This window comes from Nelumbo lutea, chromosome 5, assembly GCF_056320005.1.
Source record: "Nelumbo lutea isolate HS-2025 chromosome 5, American lotus-T2T, whole genome shotgun sequence".
Lineage (NCBI taxonomy): Eukaryota > Viridiplantae > Streptophyta > Magnoliopsida > Proteales > Nelumbonaceae > Nelumbo > Nelumbo lutea.
This window is the reverse complement of record NC_142688.1, coordinates 78713328-78732012: the sequence shown is the minus strand read 5'-3', so window position 1 is coordinate 78732012 and position 18685 is coordinate 78713328. Positions and strand designations below refer to the sequence as shown.

Here is an 18685-nt window from a genome sequence, read left to right as displayed (position 1 = left end):
CTATCTAACCTGTTTTGCTCATATCACCTCCTCTCTGGGAAAGAGAAAATATTCCTTGCCAATGGGTCCCTTGCCCCCATCTCTGGTAAAGGTGATATAAAGACCTCTGACACCCTGTTCTTATCTTCTGTTCTTCATGTCCCTAAACTTAACACAAACCTCTTATTTGTTAGTAGGTAACAAAGTAGATGAATTGCAGCATAACTTTCTTTCCCACTCATTGTGTTTTTCAGGACCTGCAGTCTCGGAGGATGATTGGCAGTGGCCATGAGGCGAACGGAATATACTTGTTAGACACACCAAATCAAGCTTTGGGACTGAAGGGATGAGATATCCATCGTATGGATGCCTGAATCTTGCTGAATAGAACGGGCAAATTTCAAAAAATTTCTCTCCATCCTACTGAGAATCGAATTCCCTATTTTAGAAAAATCATATTTTTCAATGATCAATCTTGAACTAAGAACCGAACCAAATTTGAACAGAAACAGCAGGAGCGGGATATACCTAATACGGAAAAATAACAATTCCCAATGGAGGTGTTCATGCCCAAGGAAGGAACCAAAAACTGCTCCCACTAAAGATGGTGCAGTGTAGGATGGAGCAGAGTCAGCAGTGTTCTTCCCAAGAACTTGATCCTTCGCAAGAATTAGCAGGACAGCACGTGAGCACAGTTTCCTATCAGTCTCTTCACAAGAAACTGATATCAAGATTCAATCTTGATTTCTCAGACTTAACTATAGATCGAACTGGCAGGTGAGGCGGTGGTAGGAAGGAGGCGACAAGAAAGAATTTCACAAGTTGCTAGATTCTTTCTTCTGTGATTTCAGCTTTGAAGAGGATGTGAATATATCTACTAAAGGTTGCCGCCCCCTCCTCCTTTTATAAGCTTAAAGGGATCAGCTCCTAATCCCATTAAGAGTTGCTGATCCAAATCATATTTGGATCAGAATTCCCTTTAAGTGATAAGGGTAAACCCTTATCATATCTGCAGATTAGTTCAGCCTCCTCCTAATCCTATTAGGAGGTTTCCATATCTGAATCACATTTAGATCTGGAATCTCTAAGTGGATAGGGTTATGACCCAATCCTATTTAACTGCTCAAATCAGTCCAATTCGAAATGGGCTTTAGGCCCGATAAGGTTATGTGCTCACTTAGCCTTCCAAACTATTGCCCAGTTGGGCTTTCTTGTATGGCATGGGACCCAAACATTGATATACACATCAGCCACATGGGTTCAGTCCAGCTTTTGTTACAAGGCTTGGCCGAATACACTGTTATGAACAGTACACCCCCTGAAACCCATCACATGGGCTCTATGGATCTGACACTTACCCTAAGTGGTCCTTGGGCCAAGCTACCTTGTAACACCCAGGGACTGTGGGCAGATACAAGATTAGCCCATCAGGTATTACCCTCAATGGTCTTACACTTAAACTCTCAGCCCATAATGATCAAACACTGTCCGACAAGAGATGACCTCTCCCTCGGCTGCAAGGAACAGTGTTGCACTCTCTACTCACATGGATCCCGGGAATTAAAACATTTTGCAAACAATTAGAAACCGTAATATATATATATTTTTATATCTCATATAAAATATATTTTGCAAAACAAATCTCAACGATTGAAATCGACTACCGACAGTTTTGGTTTCGATCAGAGAAAGTGCATCCCTGATCATTACCTTTGTCCGACAAAGGGGTTGATCCTGTCACTATGATCACCCACTCAGATGAATCCTCAGACTGTCCCAACATACCCAAGTTTTGACGCCCGCTAAGGATCTCACTGATTGACATATCAAAGACAGCCCGATCTGACACCTAGTGCAATATCATAATTGAGTCTAGGGGTCAGGTGTAACTTTTCAGTTTTTGCCCATCAATCTCCAAGGTCTAGGGCAACACTGAAAATCTGGTCCGATTCAAAGATTCAATTAATCCTACACTGCATGTGCCTTGGATCTCACCCTGGTGGCTGAGACAAGCCACCCCAACATTTGGTAGCACACCAGTGTCAACCTTGGCAGGATAAATCTCCCCAGATTTATCCAACGGTTGTGAACATTTTAAACTAACACGAGTCTCATAAGTGTCCCGTTTAAGGGTATTACACAAAAACACACCACAGGAACATGAATCAAATATGTACTTTATTCATTTACAATAAATTCATAATGTACATCATTCTGATTGGAGCTAAGGGCATACAATTGTCTAACAAGGACCACCTCATGGAGTTGCCTTAGAGCTAGTCATGTCAGAGTCTGTTAACAAAATTTTATTATGTCATTTTCGGTTTGTTCACTTGTCCTTTTCTGCTTTAAGTCATCTGTTCCCAGATATGTTTAAAGGAGTGTCTTTATCGAATCTTCATTATGAATCATGTGAGTTGGCAAAGCATTGTAGACATTCCTATTCAATTAGCAATAAAAGATCATTTTCTCCTTTCCATATTGTTCACTCTGATGTGTGGGGGCCATATCACATGCCAACCATGGGGGGTTACAGGTACTTTATCCTTTTTATTGATGATTATTCACGTTACACTTGGATTTATCTCATGAAATCCAGGGATGAAATATCAACTATTGTGAAAAATTTTCATGAACTCATCATCACCCAGTTTAATACCCGTATCAAAATATTCCACTCTGACAATGCTAAGGAGTATTTTGAGAGAACCCTCTCCACCTATCTTGAAACTTTTGGGGTTATTCATCAAAGTTCTTGTTCCTACATTCCACAACAAAACGGGGTGGAGGAAAGAAAGAACATGCATGAGGTTGAGATTGCCAGATCCCTCTTATTTGCATCCCATGTTCCTATAAAGTTTTGGGGAGATGTTGTTCTTATTGCTACCTTTCTGATCAACCGTATGCCCTCCCAGGTCCTTGGCTTTAAAACCCCTTTTAGTCTTCTCTTCCCGGATGGGGATCTCTTTTCTCTTCCTCTCTGTGTGTTTGGGTGTACTTGCTATGTGCATATTCATAGTCACCAAAGGCACAAGTTTGAACCTAAGGCTCATAAGTGCGTGTTTCTGGGATATGCTTCCGTACAGAAGGGTTATTGCTGCTTTGATCCAATTCGTGGCACCCGCTTTGTATCTCAAGATGTCACCTTTGCAAAGTTGACTCCCTTCTTTAGTATTCCTCCTGAGAGGGAGAAATCTGATGAGTACTTTGCTATGTCTCCAGTTGTTCCTCTTCCCATCCCTTGTGAGTCCGATCATGGGGTGTCCACCTCTTCCACTAGACCTACCCCCTGATGTCCCCGCTCCCCCTCCTACTTCTGCTCCTTTCCAAAGGTGGTACCAAAGGCAGAGATTCAGACATGTGCAGGTTGTTTCCACTCCTTCATAAGAGCATCTTGCCACTCCCATCATTCCTGAGGAAACAGGCCAGCCCTCTACTAACCCATCTCAGACTGTTCCAGACCTTGACCTTCCTATTGCTCTTCACAAGGGCAAGCGGAAGTGTATAGTCCATTGTATCTCCAAACACTTATCTTACAGCCTTCTCTCCCCTTCCTACTACTCTTTTCTTGCCTCTGTTTCTTCCCATGTGATACCTAGGTCTGTACCGGAAGCTTTATCTCAAGCTAAATGAAGGGAAGCTATGATGACTGAACTTGATGCATTGCATAAGAATCATACTAGGAAATTATGGACTTGCCAAAAGAGAAGGAACCAATGGGTTGTAAATAGGTGTTTACTATTAAATATCACTTTGATGGCTTTGTTGAGAGGCTTAAGGCTCGGTTGGTTGCTAAGGGTTACACCCAAATGTATGGCATTCACTATCTTGAGACATTTGCTCCTGTAGCTAAGATGATTTCAGTCAGGGTTTTACTTTCTCTAGCAACTACTTTTGACTGGCCCCTACACCAATTGATGTTAAAAATGCCTTCTTGAATGGAGAACTGCATGAAGAGGTCTATATGTCTCTACCTCCAGGAGTGTATGGAAAAGAAATGAAAGGCAAGGTGTGTAAACTACAAAAATCTATCTATGGTCTCAAACAATCTCCTCGGGCTTGGTTTGAGAGATTTTGGGCTGCTCTTGTCTCTTTTGGCTACATTCAAACACAATCTGATCATGCACTGTTCTTGAAGAAAAATGACTCTCTGGTGACCTTCTTAATTGTTTATGTTGATGATATTGTGGTCACAGGTAATGACATTGAAGAGGCCAGTAAACTAAAAGCATTTCTCAAATCTGAATTTGAAATCAAAGATTTGGGAGATCTTCGGTATTTCTTGGGCATTGAAGTTGCTCGATCTAAGGATGGTATATTCATATCTCAGTGCAAATATGTCATTGATCTTCTTGTTGAAACTGGTAAACTTGGAGCTAAACTCATCTCCACTCCCATTGATCCTAATCATAAGCTTTCTGCCACAGATGGTGAACTTTTGTCTAATAAGGGAGTGTTTCAGAGACTGCTTGGGAAGCTGTTATACCTTTGCTTGACTCGGCCAGATATTTCCTATGCAGTCAATGTTATCAGTCAGTTTATGCATTCTCCTAGAGATACTCATCTAGTTGCTGCAGAAAGGGTTCTGTACTACTTGAAGGATACTCCAGGGAAAAGTATTCTATTTGCTAAGCATGGTCACATGAAGCTGGAAACCTTTACTGATGCAAAATGGGCAGGATGTATTGATGACAGAATGTCCACCTCTGGTTATTGTGCTCTGGTTGCTGGGAATATTGTGTCTTGGAGGAGCAAGAAACAATCAGTAGTTGCTAAATCCTCAGTTGAAGCAGAATACAAGGCAATGGCTCATGGTGTGTCGAAATTACTATGGCTACGATCCCTTGTAGAGGAATTGGGGGTGGACTACGAGAAACCAATGATGCCCTATTGTGACAACCAAGCTATTATCAACATTGCACATAATCCTATTCAACATGACAGAACTAAGCACATTGAGGTTGATAGGCATTCCATAAGGGAAAGAGTCTCTTCATGAGAAGTTTGTTTACCATTTATCACATCAGAAGAGCAATTGGCTGATATCTTGACCAAGGGAGTTCCAAGGGGGAAATTGACACACTATATAAGCAAGCTGGGCATGATTGACATTTATGCTCAGCTTGAGGGGGAGTGTAAAGAGACTGGGCTGAATGGGCCCTTACAGCCTTTCGTGTGATATCCTTTATTTTATCTTTTATTTTATGTTGATGGGCCTCACTTAATGGGCCTGTTATTTGTTCTTATTTTATTTTCTTTATGTAACTACCAACTTGGCCCCACTTAAGGCTATACTTGTCATCATCAATTTTTTAGAGATTAATAAAATAGGGTTAGAGGAGAAGGGTGATTTATTCGACTTCTTCTCTTACCTCTTCTCTTCGCCATCTTCCTCTCTTATACAGTTATTCAGATCTGTTACATTCTTCTAATCACTAAGTTTAATCTTGATATTAGAGGACTGATTTAAATCTTATTTACTAGTGTGAAATAAATATATTAGAATTTATAATAATCAGAATTAAAAATAAGAAAAGAAAATATCAGATAACCTTGTAAAAACACCACACTGCATAATAAATCAGTAAATCGTCATTTACTAATTTGTTATTGATCTTAGTTTCTTAGCTTTATATAATGGTTGGGAATAAGGTATTAGTCTAGAAATATGTATTAATTCTTCTTTTATCATTTTACAAAATATCATTGCACATTTCCACAATGTCTCTAATTTTTACAATATTTCCCTTCGACATTTCGGACATATGTCATATATTTTGGTAAGCAACATTTCCATCGACATTGACATTTTAAACCTTGGTCCCAATCGACTAAACTTACTATCACAAGGAAAGGTAAAGTGGGATTCATTACATGCAAGGAGGTGAAGCCAGAAATTGAAGACCCTAAGTTTGCAAAGTGGGAATAGGATAATTCACTGGTAATGTCTTGGCTAGTCTGTTCAATGCAATCTCACATTGCTCGTAACTACATGTTCCTCTCGACTGCTAAAGATATTTGGGATAGGGTTGTCACCACTTACTCACAGGTTAACAATACTGCTAGAGTATATTAGCTTAGGAGATAAGCTTGTAATATGGGTTAGGGGAAGAGAACAGTAGCTATGTATTTCTCCTCTCTACAATCTCTTTGTTTAAAAATAGACCATTTGAAAACTTTTGAGTGGAAGGATCCTTTAGATGTCGAGCAGTACAGGAAATACATTAAGGAGAATAGGGTCTTTGACTTTTTGGTTGACTTAAATCCAGAGTTTGATTTCACTAGACAGCATATTCTGAGTACGGGCATTGTCTCTCTGGCTACAGCTTACTCTCTTGTGCAAAGGAAAGAAAGTAGGACAGCCATGATGCAACCCTCTGTGATTGAGCACTCTGCCTTTATGTCCTCTAAGCCTAGGCCAAGTGGTAGTAAGCATCCTACTACTGAGAAATTTGATGATGTCATCTACAAATATTGCAACAACCCGAGGCATACTAAGGAGAGATGTTGGATACTCAATCCTCACTTGAAACTAGACAAAGTTTAAAACTAGAAAGAAAGGGAATGCTCATTTGGCCACAGTTGGTAATGAGGGTCAATCTTCTGACGTGACCATTTTACCTCCTGACTCCTCTGACATGATGGATAAACTTTGGAATCTTCTATTACACTTGAAAATAGTGGGGCATCCTCCTCATATGGGTCCAATAATCCATCCAATGCATATCCTAACACAAGTACTGTACTTGCTTGTTCCACATCCAGCCCATGGATGGTTGACTCGGGCTAGGCCCATATGACTAGTATGCCTTCAGACCCCTATCTCAGGTCAAGGAGAAGTCAGACTTACCCATAACATTTCCCTTGGATCTGTTATTCATGTTCCCTAATTGCATAAAAGCTTATTATCTGTTAGTTCTCTTACCAAGTCCCATAATTGTTCTGTAGCCTTTTTTCTACCCATTGTGTTTTTCAAGATTTGAGCACGAGGAAGATGATTGGAAGTGAGCATGCAATTGATAGAGTCTACCTTTTTGATGAAGCTTCAGCATATGGATTGTTGAGCCAGAATGAGTCTTGTTCTAATGAGAAATTGAGTCTTTTGCAACTATAGCATTGTCATCTTGGTCATATGTCTTTTAAGTCTGTAAAACTTTTGTTTCCAAATTTGTTCACTTCAGTGTCCAATTTGAATCCTCAATGTGAAGTTTGTCATTTGTTCAAACAATGTGAACCACATATTTTGCAAGTAATAGAAGAAATAATGTTGCTTTCCATAATTCATACTGATGTTTGGAGCCTATATACCATTCCATGCATGGGTGGGTATAGATACTTCATTCTCTTCATTAATGACTACACTCGATATACATGGCTCTACTTGATGAAACCATAGTTTTCAAGGTGCCAAGGTGAGGCTAGGCGACAAAGAAGAATATTCAAAAAATATAGGGGCGAAACCCCTATTTTTGTTATAGGAAAAGAAGAAAAAAGTAGTAGAAAATATGTTGATTAGACAAAACTTTAAGTTCTTCCTTATTTATTGGTTCAGGATTTAAAGTCTTTGAGGGTTCGGTACAGCATTTAGCAATGTTTGTACTAACTAAACCCTAACAAATAAGAAAATAATAAAAGAAATTAGTATATAAACACACAAAATGAATATTTTAGTTTAGTAATGCCTATTTTATAATTATAATGACTTGAAAGAAGAAGAATCATTTACTATATTAGAGAAGTAATACATGTTCGAAGAGAAGAAAAAGAGAGAGAGAGAGAGAGAGAAGAAGAAGAAGAGTGAAGAGAGGAGAAAAGAAAGAAGGGGTTCGGTGGTTAATGATATGCCACCCCATATATTTCTTTATTTATAGCTTTAGGTTCCTTACAAGAATAGGAAATAAACAAAAATTAGAAACAATAAAGCCAACTAGCCCAACTTAAAAGAAATTAGAAACTTCTAATAAAAGAAAATAGAAACTACTAATAAAAGAAATTAGAAACTACTAATTAAAAAAATTAGAAACAACTAGGTGTGGGTATGAAACCACACACACTAAGCCTAAGTGTGGGTATGGAACCCCACACTCATGGGTAACCAACTATTTCTTCACTCCCCCTCAAGTTGGGAGTAGATATTTGTCATGCCCAACTTGCATAGATTTGCCTCCAATTTGCTTTTTGTGACTGCTTTGGTGAAGAAATCAGCTAACCGCATGTCTGAGGCAATGTAAGAAAGGCATACTTCTTGAGATGCAACTCGCTCTCGGATAAAATGTCTATCAACCTCGATATGCTTAGTCCTGTCATGTTGTATTGGGTTGTGAGCAATATTAATTGCAGTTTGATTACACAATACAGCATCAGAGGCTTCTCATAATCAACCTCTGAGTCATTAAGCAAGGATCTCAGCCATAACACTTCTGCAACACCACTGGCCATGAATCTGTATTCTACTTTTGCATTAGAGCAAGCAACAACATTTTGTTTTTTGCTTCTCCAGGAAACAAGATTTCCCCCTACAAATGCACAATATCCAAAGGTGGACCTCCTATCATCAACACATCCAGCCCAATCCGCATCTGTATACACTTCTATTTTCATATGACCATTATTCTTGAAGAGTATACTTCTCCCTGGACATCTCTTTAAGTAGGCAAGGATCCTTTCTACTGCAAGGAGATGGGTGGTCCTAGGAGAATGCATGTATTGACTAACAACACTGATGACATAAGAAATATTTGGTCGGGTTAAACAGAGATAAAGAAGTTTCCCAACCAGCCTTTGGTACATAGCCTGGTCCTCAAGGAGTTCTCCACTTTCTGCAATTATCTTATGGTTAAGCTCAATGAGAGTATTAGCAGGTTTCACTCCTAACTTGCCAGTTTCTTCCAATAAGTCCAGAACATACTTCCTTTGGGAGATGAAAATGCCATGCTTAAATCAAGCTACCTCAATTCCTAGGAAATAGAATACTGAATGGGGTTTGCTTGTTTAGGACCCGTGAAGGAACCCTATTAACGAGGTATATGACTATACGGATTGCATCTCCCCAAAAGCGTATGGGTACATTGGAGTTGAGCATGATGCTTCTGGCTACCTCTAAAATATGCATGTTTTTTCACTCAACAACCCCATTTTGCTGAGGTGTGCGAGGACAGGTGCTTTGATGAATGATCCCATGATCAAGGAGATAGGATGCCAAGGGTTTTGCAAAGTATTCTTTGGCATTATCAGATCTAAGAACCTTGATCTTGGTTTCAATTTGAGTTAGGATCATCATGAAAAACGGGTAGTCATCAACAAATAATAAGAAATATTTGTACCCCACAAGGTGGGAGTATGGTAGGGCCCCCAAACATCGGTATGCACAATCTCAAAAGGAAGGTTGCTTCTTTTATTACTTAAAAGATAAGATGGCCTACAATGTTTTGCAAATTCACAACTTTCACATTTTAACCTAGACACTTCTACCAACAAACAATTTCCCTGCTTCACTCTGCTCCCACTGTGAATGTTCCAACAGGTAGACTCCATTCATCTCACGGCCAATCCCAATCACCTTCTTCGTTTCCAGATCCTGAAAAATACACCAATCAGGGAAAAAGGTTACCGAACAGTTTTGATTTTTAGTAATACTGCTAACTAAAAGTAAGTTAGCACTAAGCTTGGGAACATGCAAAACTGAGGATAGGGTGATGGTATCTGATAATCTGATGTCTCCCTTGCCAAAACATGGTACAAGAGAGCCATCAGCAATAGAAACTTTGTCTCTCCCAAAGGAGAAACAATAGGTGCAAAATAGAGTAGATATGCTGGTCATATGATCTGAAGCACCTGAATCTATTACCCAGGAAGGTCTAGTATTACCTTAGGACAGAAGCATGGCAAGCAGTAGCTCTTGTACCTGTATGAGCAAGGGCTGAAGTAGGCTGTTGAGTTGATGTAGGATGAGCTGAATTACTAAACTCATATTCTAGCTGAGTCAGAGCAGCTCGGACTGTAGCTAGGGTAACTAGAGGAGTGCCTCTTGTGCCTGATGAAGTTGTACTATCAGTGTTGATAGCCATATTAGCATTCCCTTTCTTATTTCTAAGCTTTGCTAGAACTAGATTAGGGTGCAACTTCTAACAAGTGTCCTTAGTATGTTTAGGTTTCTTGTAGTGTTCACATACTAAGTCCTTAGCTTCCTTCTTCTCCTTATCCCCCCTAGATTTAGGTCTAACTACTGCCAATGCTGATTTGGAAGGTTGTTGCTGCAACATAACCTTTCTCCTAGTTTATATGCACTAGGGAATAGGCGTGTGATAAAGTCACACTATCTCTTGTCAACAACTGTTATCTCACAATGTCATATTCAGAATTCATACCAGCTAGGAACTCAAAAACTTTATTAGTTTCAACCTGCTTCATATGTGTTTGTGCATCTTTCTAACTCTCCCACTCAATTGCTTCAAGATGGTCAATTTCATGCCACAAGGATTTTAAGGTTGAAAAGTAAACAGAGATCTGCTTCTCTCATTGCCTTAGATTTTTAACCTCACATTTTAACTCATAAGCCCTAGCAACATTAAGGGGCTGAGAGTAGGTTTCCTTCATAACATCCCATATTTCCTTAGTTGTTTTGGCCCACAAGTAGTTTCGGCTGATGTGTGGCTGCATAGAGTTGCACGGCCATGACATCACCAAAAAATTCTCTTGGACCCACCTAGCATAAGTAAGGTCCTCCTTGGTGGGTTCCTTCACATCCCCTAGCAAGAAGTTCAATTTTCCTCTACCCCCAATAGCCATCATGGCTGATTGGGCCCATTCCAAGTAGTTTCATCCATCAAACTTAATAGTTGTAGTCTAAAAGGTGTTTTCAGTCATGTTACCTGAACCACCAGTCCCAAAAACACCTTCCCCTTGGTTCTCGTACTCCATTCTAAGTTAAGAAGAGGCTTTAAACTACTGTGACAAGAAAAACTGTATTTCAAGGCTGATAACACCCGACCTAGGACAATGATTTTGTTGTTAGATAACAGTCAACTACAGTTCTAGGATTGATATCAGTCCTTGTTCTGAGATTTTCTATCCATACCTTAGGATTGATATCAATCCTTGTCCTGAGATTTTCTATCCGTACCTCTCTGAATGAATAACAAAGTCCTTTTGAGTATCAATCTCAAGAAAAGGTACTTTATGAAGAAAAATTCAGAGAAAACTGATTGCTACCTTCAGTCTTCAAACTCGATCAGTTGATTAGTGTCAGCACCTTGAATCTTGATTAAAGAACCAAGAAAAGCTTATCAACACCTCCAATCTTGATCAAGAATCAATCTTGATCACTTTGTTCCTGCCTGATTATTCCAAATTACAAGAAGCTCTCTCCAATCTTAGGACAGATGCTAAAGCCTTCTTACAACCTCCAAGAATCAGTCGAAGTAAGGATATTTCTGAACTTTCAACCCTAAACAATTATAATGTGGTCGGCTGAATTAAATCCACATGACAAACCCTATATCGAAGGCTCTGATACCAACTTGAAAGAAGAAGAAGAGGAAGAACTGTTTACTATATTAGAGAAGTAATATAGGTTCAAAGAGAAGAAAAAGATAGAGAGAGAGAGAGAAGAACAAGAACAAGAGTGAAGAGAGAAGAAAAGAAAGAAGGGGTTCGGTGGTTAATGATCTGCCGCCCCATAAACTTCTTTATTTATAGCTTTAGGTCCTTACAAGAATGGGAAATAAACAAAAATTAGAAACAATAAGGCCAGTCTAACCAACTTAAAAGAAATTAGAAACTTCTAATAAAAGAAAATAGAAACTACTAATAAAAGAAATTAGAAACTACTACTAAAAGAAATTAGAAACAACTAGGTGTGGGTATGAAACCACACACACTAGAGCCTAAGTGTGGGTATGGAACCCCACACTCGTGGCTAACCAACTATTTCTTCATAATGTCAAAAAAATAAAGAATGAAAACGTATTTTACAATACATAGTACAAAACTGCTTGGCGATTAAGCAAGGTAAGCCTCAAAGGGCGCCTTGTCGCCTAGGCGTCGCCTTGACAACTATGGATGAAACAATGTGATGAAGTTCCTGTGATTGTTCAAGTTTCATGAATATGGTGGAAACCCAATTTAAGAAAAGAATTGAGATAATAAGATTTGATAGTGTTGTGCAAAGGAGTACTTTGAAAACCACCTTCATGTGTTTCTTGAAGAATAGGACACTATTCACCAGAGCTCATGTAGTCATACTCCAAAGCAAAATGGGGTTGCTAAGAGGAAGAACAAAATGTGGTTGAAGTTTCTCATGGGTTATTGTTCCTGACTCACGTTCCTACTCATTTCTAGGAGATGCTATCGAGACTGTTGTGCATCTTATTAAGTGACTACCATCAAGGGTGTTAAATCTTCGATCCCCTCACCAGCTTCTTCTTCCTGATGAACCCACCTTCAATTTATCTCTCAAGGTCTTTGGATGTGTCTATTTTGTTCGTGATACAAGTCCTTCGAGACATAGGTTTAATCCTAAGTCTATTAAATGTGTCTTCCTTGGTTACTTTCCTATTCAGAAAGGTTATAGATGTTTTGATCTTCAATCTAGTTGGAGGTTTGTTTCAAAGGATGTTACCTTCCTTGAGTCCTCATCCTTTTTTTAGTTATCCCATTTACCTCTTTAGGGGGAGATTGCCAATGAAGATCGTACTCCATTCTGCCTTCCTGTTCTTGTTTCTGTGTCTACTAGTTCTTTTTCCTCTCATCCTTGCAATGAGGGCATTCCTTCCACTCCACCTCTTGTGCATCAACCTTGATCCTGGCAGCAATTCTTCATTAGGCATCGCAGTAAGAAGGTGGCTGTTGAATGCCCACCACAATCTAATCCCTTGGACTCAAGTAATCTTAAACCTCCCAGTACTTCTATTGTTGACCCTAATCTTAATCTCCCTATTGCCCTTCGAAAGGGAAAGAGAACATGTATCAAGTATCCCATTACTAATTATGTGTTGTATGATGCTTTCACACCCTCCTATTATGCCTATATTTCTGCCATCTCCTCTATTTCTATTCCTCGCAATGTTATAGAAGTAGTGCAGTCTCCTCACTGGAAGCTATGAACCAAGAGATAGAGGCCTTGTTAAAGAACCATACTATGAAGATTGTGCCTTGTCCCAAGGATAATGTTCTTGTTAGGTGTAAATGAGTGTACACTATTAAGCACAGAACTAATGGTTCAATTGAAAGGTATAAAGATCGCCTTGTGGCCAAAGAATATACCAAAACCTATGCCATTGACTATCTAGAAGCCTTTGCTCCTATTGCTAAGATGAACTCTATTCGTGAGGTTATGTCACTTGATGCCCATTTCTCTTGTCTTTTATATCAGATGGATGTGAGATATGCATTTCTTATTGGGGACCTACAAGAAAAAGTGTATATGGACTTACCTCCTAGGGTAAGCCTCCCTAACAGTGTAGGGGAAGTTTGCCATCTGAAGAAATCTTTGTATGGCCTCAAGCAATTCCCAAGAGCTTCGTTTGATAAATTAAGAAATGTTGTTTTGAAGATTGGGTTTTCTTAGCTTCAAGTTTATCACACCTTGTTCACAAGGAAGGTCGATGGTCGATTGACTATGTTGATGGTATATGTTGATGACATCGTTGTGACTGGGGATGACATCTCATGTATCTCTCAATTAAAGTCTTTTGTTGCTTCAAAATTTGAGTTAAGGATCTTGGTGATATCAAGTACTTTCTTGTAATTAAAGTTACAAGATCCAAGAAGGAAATCTTCCTCTCTCAAAGAAAGTATGTTTTTGATTTGCTCCATGAAACAGGGAAATTAGGATGCAAGCCTGTAGAAACTCCAATTGATCCAAATCACAAGTTGAGTACTACTAAAGGAGATGTTCTTCTAGACAAAGGGATCTTTTAGATAGTGGTTGGCCACCTTCTTTATCTCTGTTTGACTAGACCTGATATATCATATGTAGTCAAGGTGGTCAGCCAATATATGCATGAGCCCAAAACCTCCCACATGAAGGTTGTTAATAGAATCCTAGCCTATTTGAAAGGATGTCCTAGTAAAGGGATATTGTACTCCAACCATGGGCATATAAAGGTTAAGGCCTACACAAATGCAGATTAGGCAAGGTCTATTGATGATAAAAGATCTATATCCGATTATTGTGCCTTAGTTAGAGGTAATGTTGTTTCATGGAGAAGTAAGAAACAATTCGTTGTTGCACAATCTAGTGTTGAGGCAGAGTATAGGGCAATGGCCCATGGAGTGTCAAAATTACTCTAGTTGAAGACATTATTGACTGAGATAGGCATTCAAGTTGATACTCCAATGAGACTATTGCGACAATTAAGCATCCATAAACATTGCCCACAATCTTGTGCAACATGATCGTACAAAACATATCAAAGTGGATAAACATTTTATTAGAGAGAGAATAGCAAGTTGAGAGATTTACCTACCCTTTGTAAGGTTAGAAGACCAATTGGCTGATTGTCTCACTAAAGGTCTTCATCATCAAAGTTTGCCAAGAACTTAGACAAGTTGGGCATGATTGATATATACACTCAACTTGAGGGGGAGTGTTGGGATTGTTTGGATGCAATGGTATTCTTGTCATTTTGTTCTTTTGTATTTGGGCACCTATATGAGGGCTTTCTTGTAATTTCTCTCAATAGTATAAAATTCCAAGTTTGAGAGAGTAAACAATAACTCTCTCTTCTCCATTCGAACCTTTCTCTTTCTTCTCTTCTCTTCTCAATAAAACCTAGATATTGTAACTCATATACTTGCCCCTCCCCAAACCCCACATTGGCAGGAGCCTCTTGCATTGAGCTAATGATTGTATACTTCGCTCTTTATGGTAAATAAAAAAAATCATAAATAAAATTCAGGGCGTATAAACTTCAACTTAACCCCACAAAAAAAAACAACTTTCCACAACCAATGATTATGACATCGCTATGGTCATATGCAGCATATATCTAAGATCTAACAAACACTCAAGCAACAAGAATGGCAGTAATTGTTAAATAGTACATTCAGTTTTAATTACCAAAGAAATATCCATTCAGTTTCTACTAGAATGCAAGGTACTTACATATCAAAAGATAGACTTTTGTAATAAAACCAACTAATGCAAAATATGTTACATCTGCATTGTGAACCTTTGGGACACAAGGAGAACTTTACTCTATTTTCCCTTTTCTATACATTCTTACCTGTCAATTTGCTTTAAATCACACAGATATCCATTTTAACTAGAAAAATAAATCTCCAAAATCATTTTGGCGCCACTGATTTAGGTGACTGTTACCATCCAATAGGTAAATGCATGCTTAATTGCTTTCTAGATTGTCAATATATATATATATACATATTAATAACTATATATCTTGAGTTGAAGTAATAAGAAATGGTTTAAGTGCCATGATTTCATAATAAATATGGCATTGAATAGAACAAGGCTTAGATGATGATAATGATGATGAACTACAGAAAAAATATTGAAATACTCACTACTAGATTTATTACTCAAAAAGTAAATGTGGGTGTAAACCATGTAATCAGTTAAATAATGTAATCAGATATATATACATATTAATAACTATATATCTTGAGTTGAAGTAATAAGAAATGGTTTAAGTGCCATGATTTCATAATAAATATGGCATTGAATAGAACAAGGCTTAGATGATGATAATGATGATGAACTACAGAAAAAATATTGAAATACTCACTACTAGATTTATTACTCAAAAAGTAAATGTGGGTGTAAACCATGTAATCAGTTAAATAATGAATATTGAGTCATTTAATGCATTACATATGATTCATAATATTATAGGTTTACATACTATAATCTATTTAATAAATATATAGGCTTAAGACTGCATACCCTTACTCTTAGGTGACGGAGAGTAAAATTCAGGCTCACTGTCATTGATGAAACTATCATCATGGTCATAGTCATCTTCCTTGGAGCTTGATTGCTCATTCTCAGTATCAACAATATCTTCCCCATAGGAATCTCTTAAATCATATTAAATGAAGTCATGGAAAATGTACAACATGATACTTGACCTAAGTAACAACTTTCTTTAGTATGATAAAAACAATTGTATATTTTTTTACCGCATGGCCAACTAATTAATAACAATTGTATATTGATTAAACAGAAACTATTCCCTATTAATAATAAAAACATCAAAAGTATAAAAGACAAAATGATGTGGGAAATGTTATAGAGACAAATATGTTTGAAACAAGAAATAGTATCTTCTACATTTATCAAAAAAATAGTATCTTCTACATTTAGTGAATCAAAAATAAAGAAAGAAGGATACGTATCATCATCATATCTACTTGAATGGTGGGAAGTCTGGTTCAAATAGTAACCAGTCAAGTGAACACTACGAGCACCAAGAACAGAAAAGACTACTTCTTCATTCTCTTCATCAAATTCAAGATCTAAATGGCATGTTTCCATCTTATCAGGCAACAGAGAACATAACAGAATTGGCCTTGTATTCCCTACATTACACTGAACTACACTCTTCTTTGGTGAGAGACTACTGCAATATGACATTGTTGCCTGCAACAACATAGCATATTATTTCTCATGTGAAATTAAACAAGGAGAACTCCATCAAAAGGCATCACCTATAACCAGTCTAAAACTGATCAAATTGAAAGCAACAAGTTTATCTATAGTCATCTCCTGGGCATAAAATTAACCTGGGTAATTTTAAGCCTTTCGCGATTGTACCGGTGAGTATATGGCTTTCCTGGCTTCACTTCAATCCCTGGGAAAAAATACTAACTTGAGACTTGGACAAATACAATATATATATATTCTCTTGCAAGTATAAGGAGCTCACCCCAAAATGTCATCTTGCCAGTAGGATTGCTATCAAGAGCTCTTCTTTTGTACCACAATCGTAATCACCACTTGCATCTCAAAGAACTTTAAACAATTACGGAACCAAATAAAGAAGCATTTAAAAATCTGAATATTTATATCAAGAAGAAAAATCAATGATAATGCATAAGGCACCTCGGTAGAACCTAGTGAAGGGTAACAAGAAATCAAGGCATTTTTCTGGTAAATAAGATAACAGAGTCGATGGCAATATGAAGCCAAATATTTTGTATTGACAAAGATATGAAGACCAGACGGGGAAAAACAAGAATAAGAATATCAAAAGAGGGCAAGAAACATTATAACAAGGCCTTTCTAGAATAGACTTTGTTCCAACAGCCAATGATTTTAGACACTCACCTACTAAATGAAAGAAACCCCACCTCTCCCGCTGTTTTCTTCGTGAAAAATAAGGAACCGATGATAGATGATCAATATGATGAGAAGAGAAATAAACATGATTGAATAAGTGATATTTTGTAAATTTTTTCTTACATTCCTGAAACTCCCATGACTGAGCTGCAAGTCGCTTATCTCGTTTTAACTCTCTTATCTGGATTAGGGTTTATACTTCTACTCTCCTCAAATAGTGCCGGATGCAAGATACAGTAAACTGACTTCCTCAAACTGAGTAACACTTGAGAAAGCGCGGGAAGAGAGATGGCCAAGGTATATAAAAGGTCATGCAATATGCAGAATCTGTTGGCTTACGGCACTCGAGATCGAGCAAATCCGTTGAAGAGAAGAGTGCGCAGATGGAGTACCCTATTGTATTCGCTTGATTGGAATCTGTTTTACCTTTCGTGTGATGAGAGAAGACTTGTTCTGATTGAGGATTGGCGACCCTTGGAAAGGAATCTATTTCCATTTGAGTCGAAATAAATAAAAATTAAAAAAAAAATCACCGAGGACAAACTGATGCCCTGACCCGTTGTAGTATAGATTTGGGATCGATTTCCGCAAAAAGTTTATTTACTTAGACATTTTATTAAAATATGCCTTCTAACTTTTTATATTACCAAAACACCCCTATACTTTTCATATGTTTTATTCAATTGACCCTCTATCAAGAACCATTTGTATTTCCACTTGAGAATGGCCACATGACCTCTTAAAGCATGCCAAAAATATGAAGAGGCATTAGTCCAAGGTTTCCATTCCAAAAATAGTCCTAATAATTCTCTTATCAACCTTTTAGGAAATAAATACACTTTCCCTACTTGTGTAACTTTATTTGGAAAAAGGGTGGACTACATGTGATATGAGAATTTTTAGGGGTATTTTTGGAATAAAAATTTTATCTATGCCCTTTCACATTTTCCACTCGTTTAAGAGGTCAAAGTGGCCATTCCCAAATGGAGATAAAAAGATTTGTGGCAAAGAGTTGAACAAGTAAAGCAATTGCAAACTATAGGGTGCTTTAATAATACACTAAGTAGAAAGAAGGTTTTAGTAAATACCATGGTTTTCAAAATCGGACGAACCAAATGGTCGGACTAGAAAATTGGTAACCAGTCAAGTAATCAGTTCCGTTTTTCCCCAGAATCAGACTTTTGCCAACAAAAAGTTGATTTGGTCAGCAAACCGCTAACTCAAGCGTTTAAACCGTTCAACGATTTTGATCCTTTTTTATTTTTTTTTATCAGTTCAACCCGAGAAACAAACCCCTAACCAGTTTGTTGTCAAGGTCGATTTTAAAAACCTTGGTAAATACGTGAAACTATATGGGATGTCTAAGTACCCTTACAAGGAGGTGTGATGCTTAGCCCCCACCCCTCT

At 37.9% G+C, this 18685-nt stretch overlaps 1 protein-coding gene across 9 annotated transcripts in view; it reads right to left on the bottom strand.

Annotated features, from left to right (window-relative positions):
- LOC148853019 (uncharacterized) overlaps nucleotides 1-17683 on the bottom strand; it is a 55920-nt gene extending 38237 nt beyond the window's left edge. For 3 of the 9 annotated variants that reach the window (XM_088943012.1, XM_088943020.1, XM_088943018.1), the window contains exons 1-6: nucleotides 17402-17683; nucleotides 17267-17304; nucleotides 16866-16951; nucleotides 16723-16790; nucleotides 16332-16579; nucleotides 15884-16017 (exon numbers count right to left, since the gene is read on the bottom strand). In XM_088943012.1, the coding sequence (XP_088799138.1) occupies nucleotides 15884-16017; nucleotides 16332-16579; nucleotides 16723-16790; nucleotides 16866-16878 (463 nt within the window). In that variant the 5' untranslated portion in view covers nucleotides 16879-16951; nucleotides 17267-17304; nucleotides 17402-17683. Of the gene's footprint in view, nucleotides 1-15883; nucleotides 16018-16331; nucleotides 16580-16722; nucleotides 16791-16865; nucleotides 16952-17266 lie in introns of all 9 variants that reach the window. The other 6 variants (XM_088943016.1, XM_088943014.1, XM_088943019.1 and 3 more) reach the window with 6 other exon arrangements.
- Between the last annotated feature and the right edge of the window lie 1002 nt (nucleotides 17684-18685).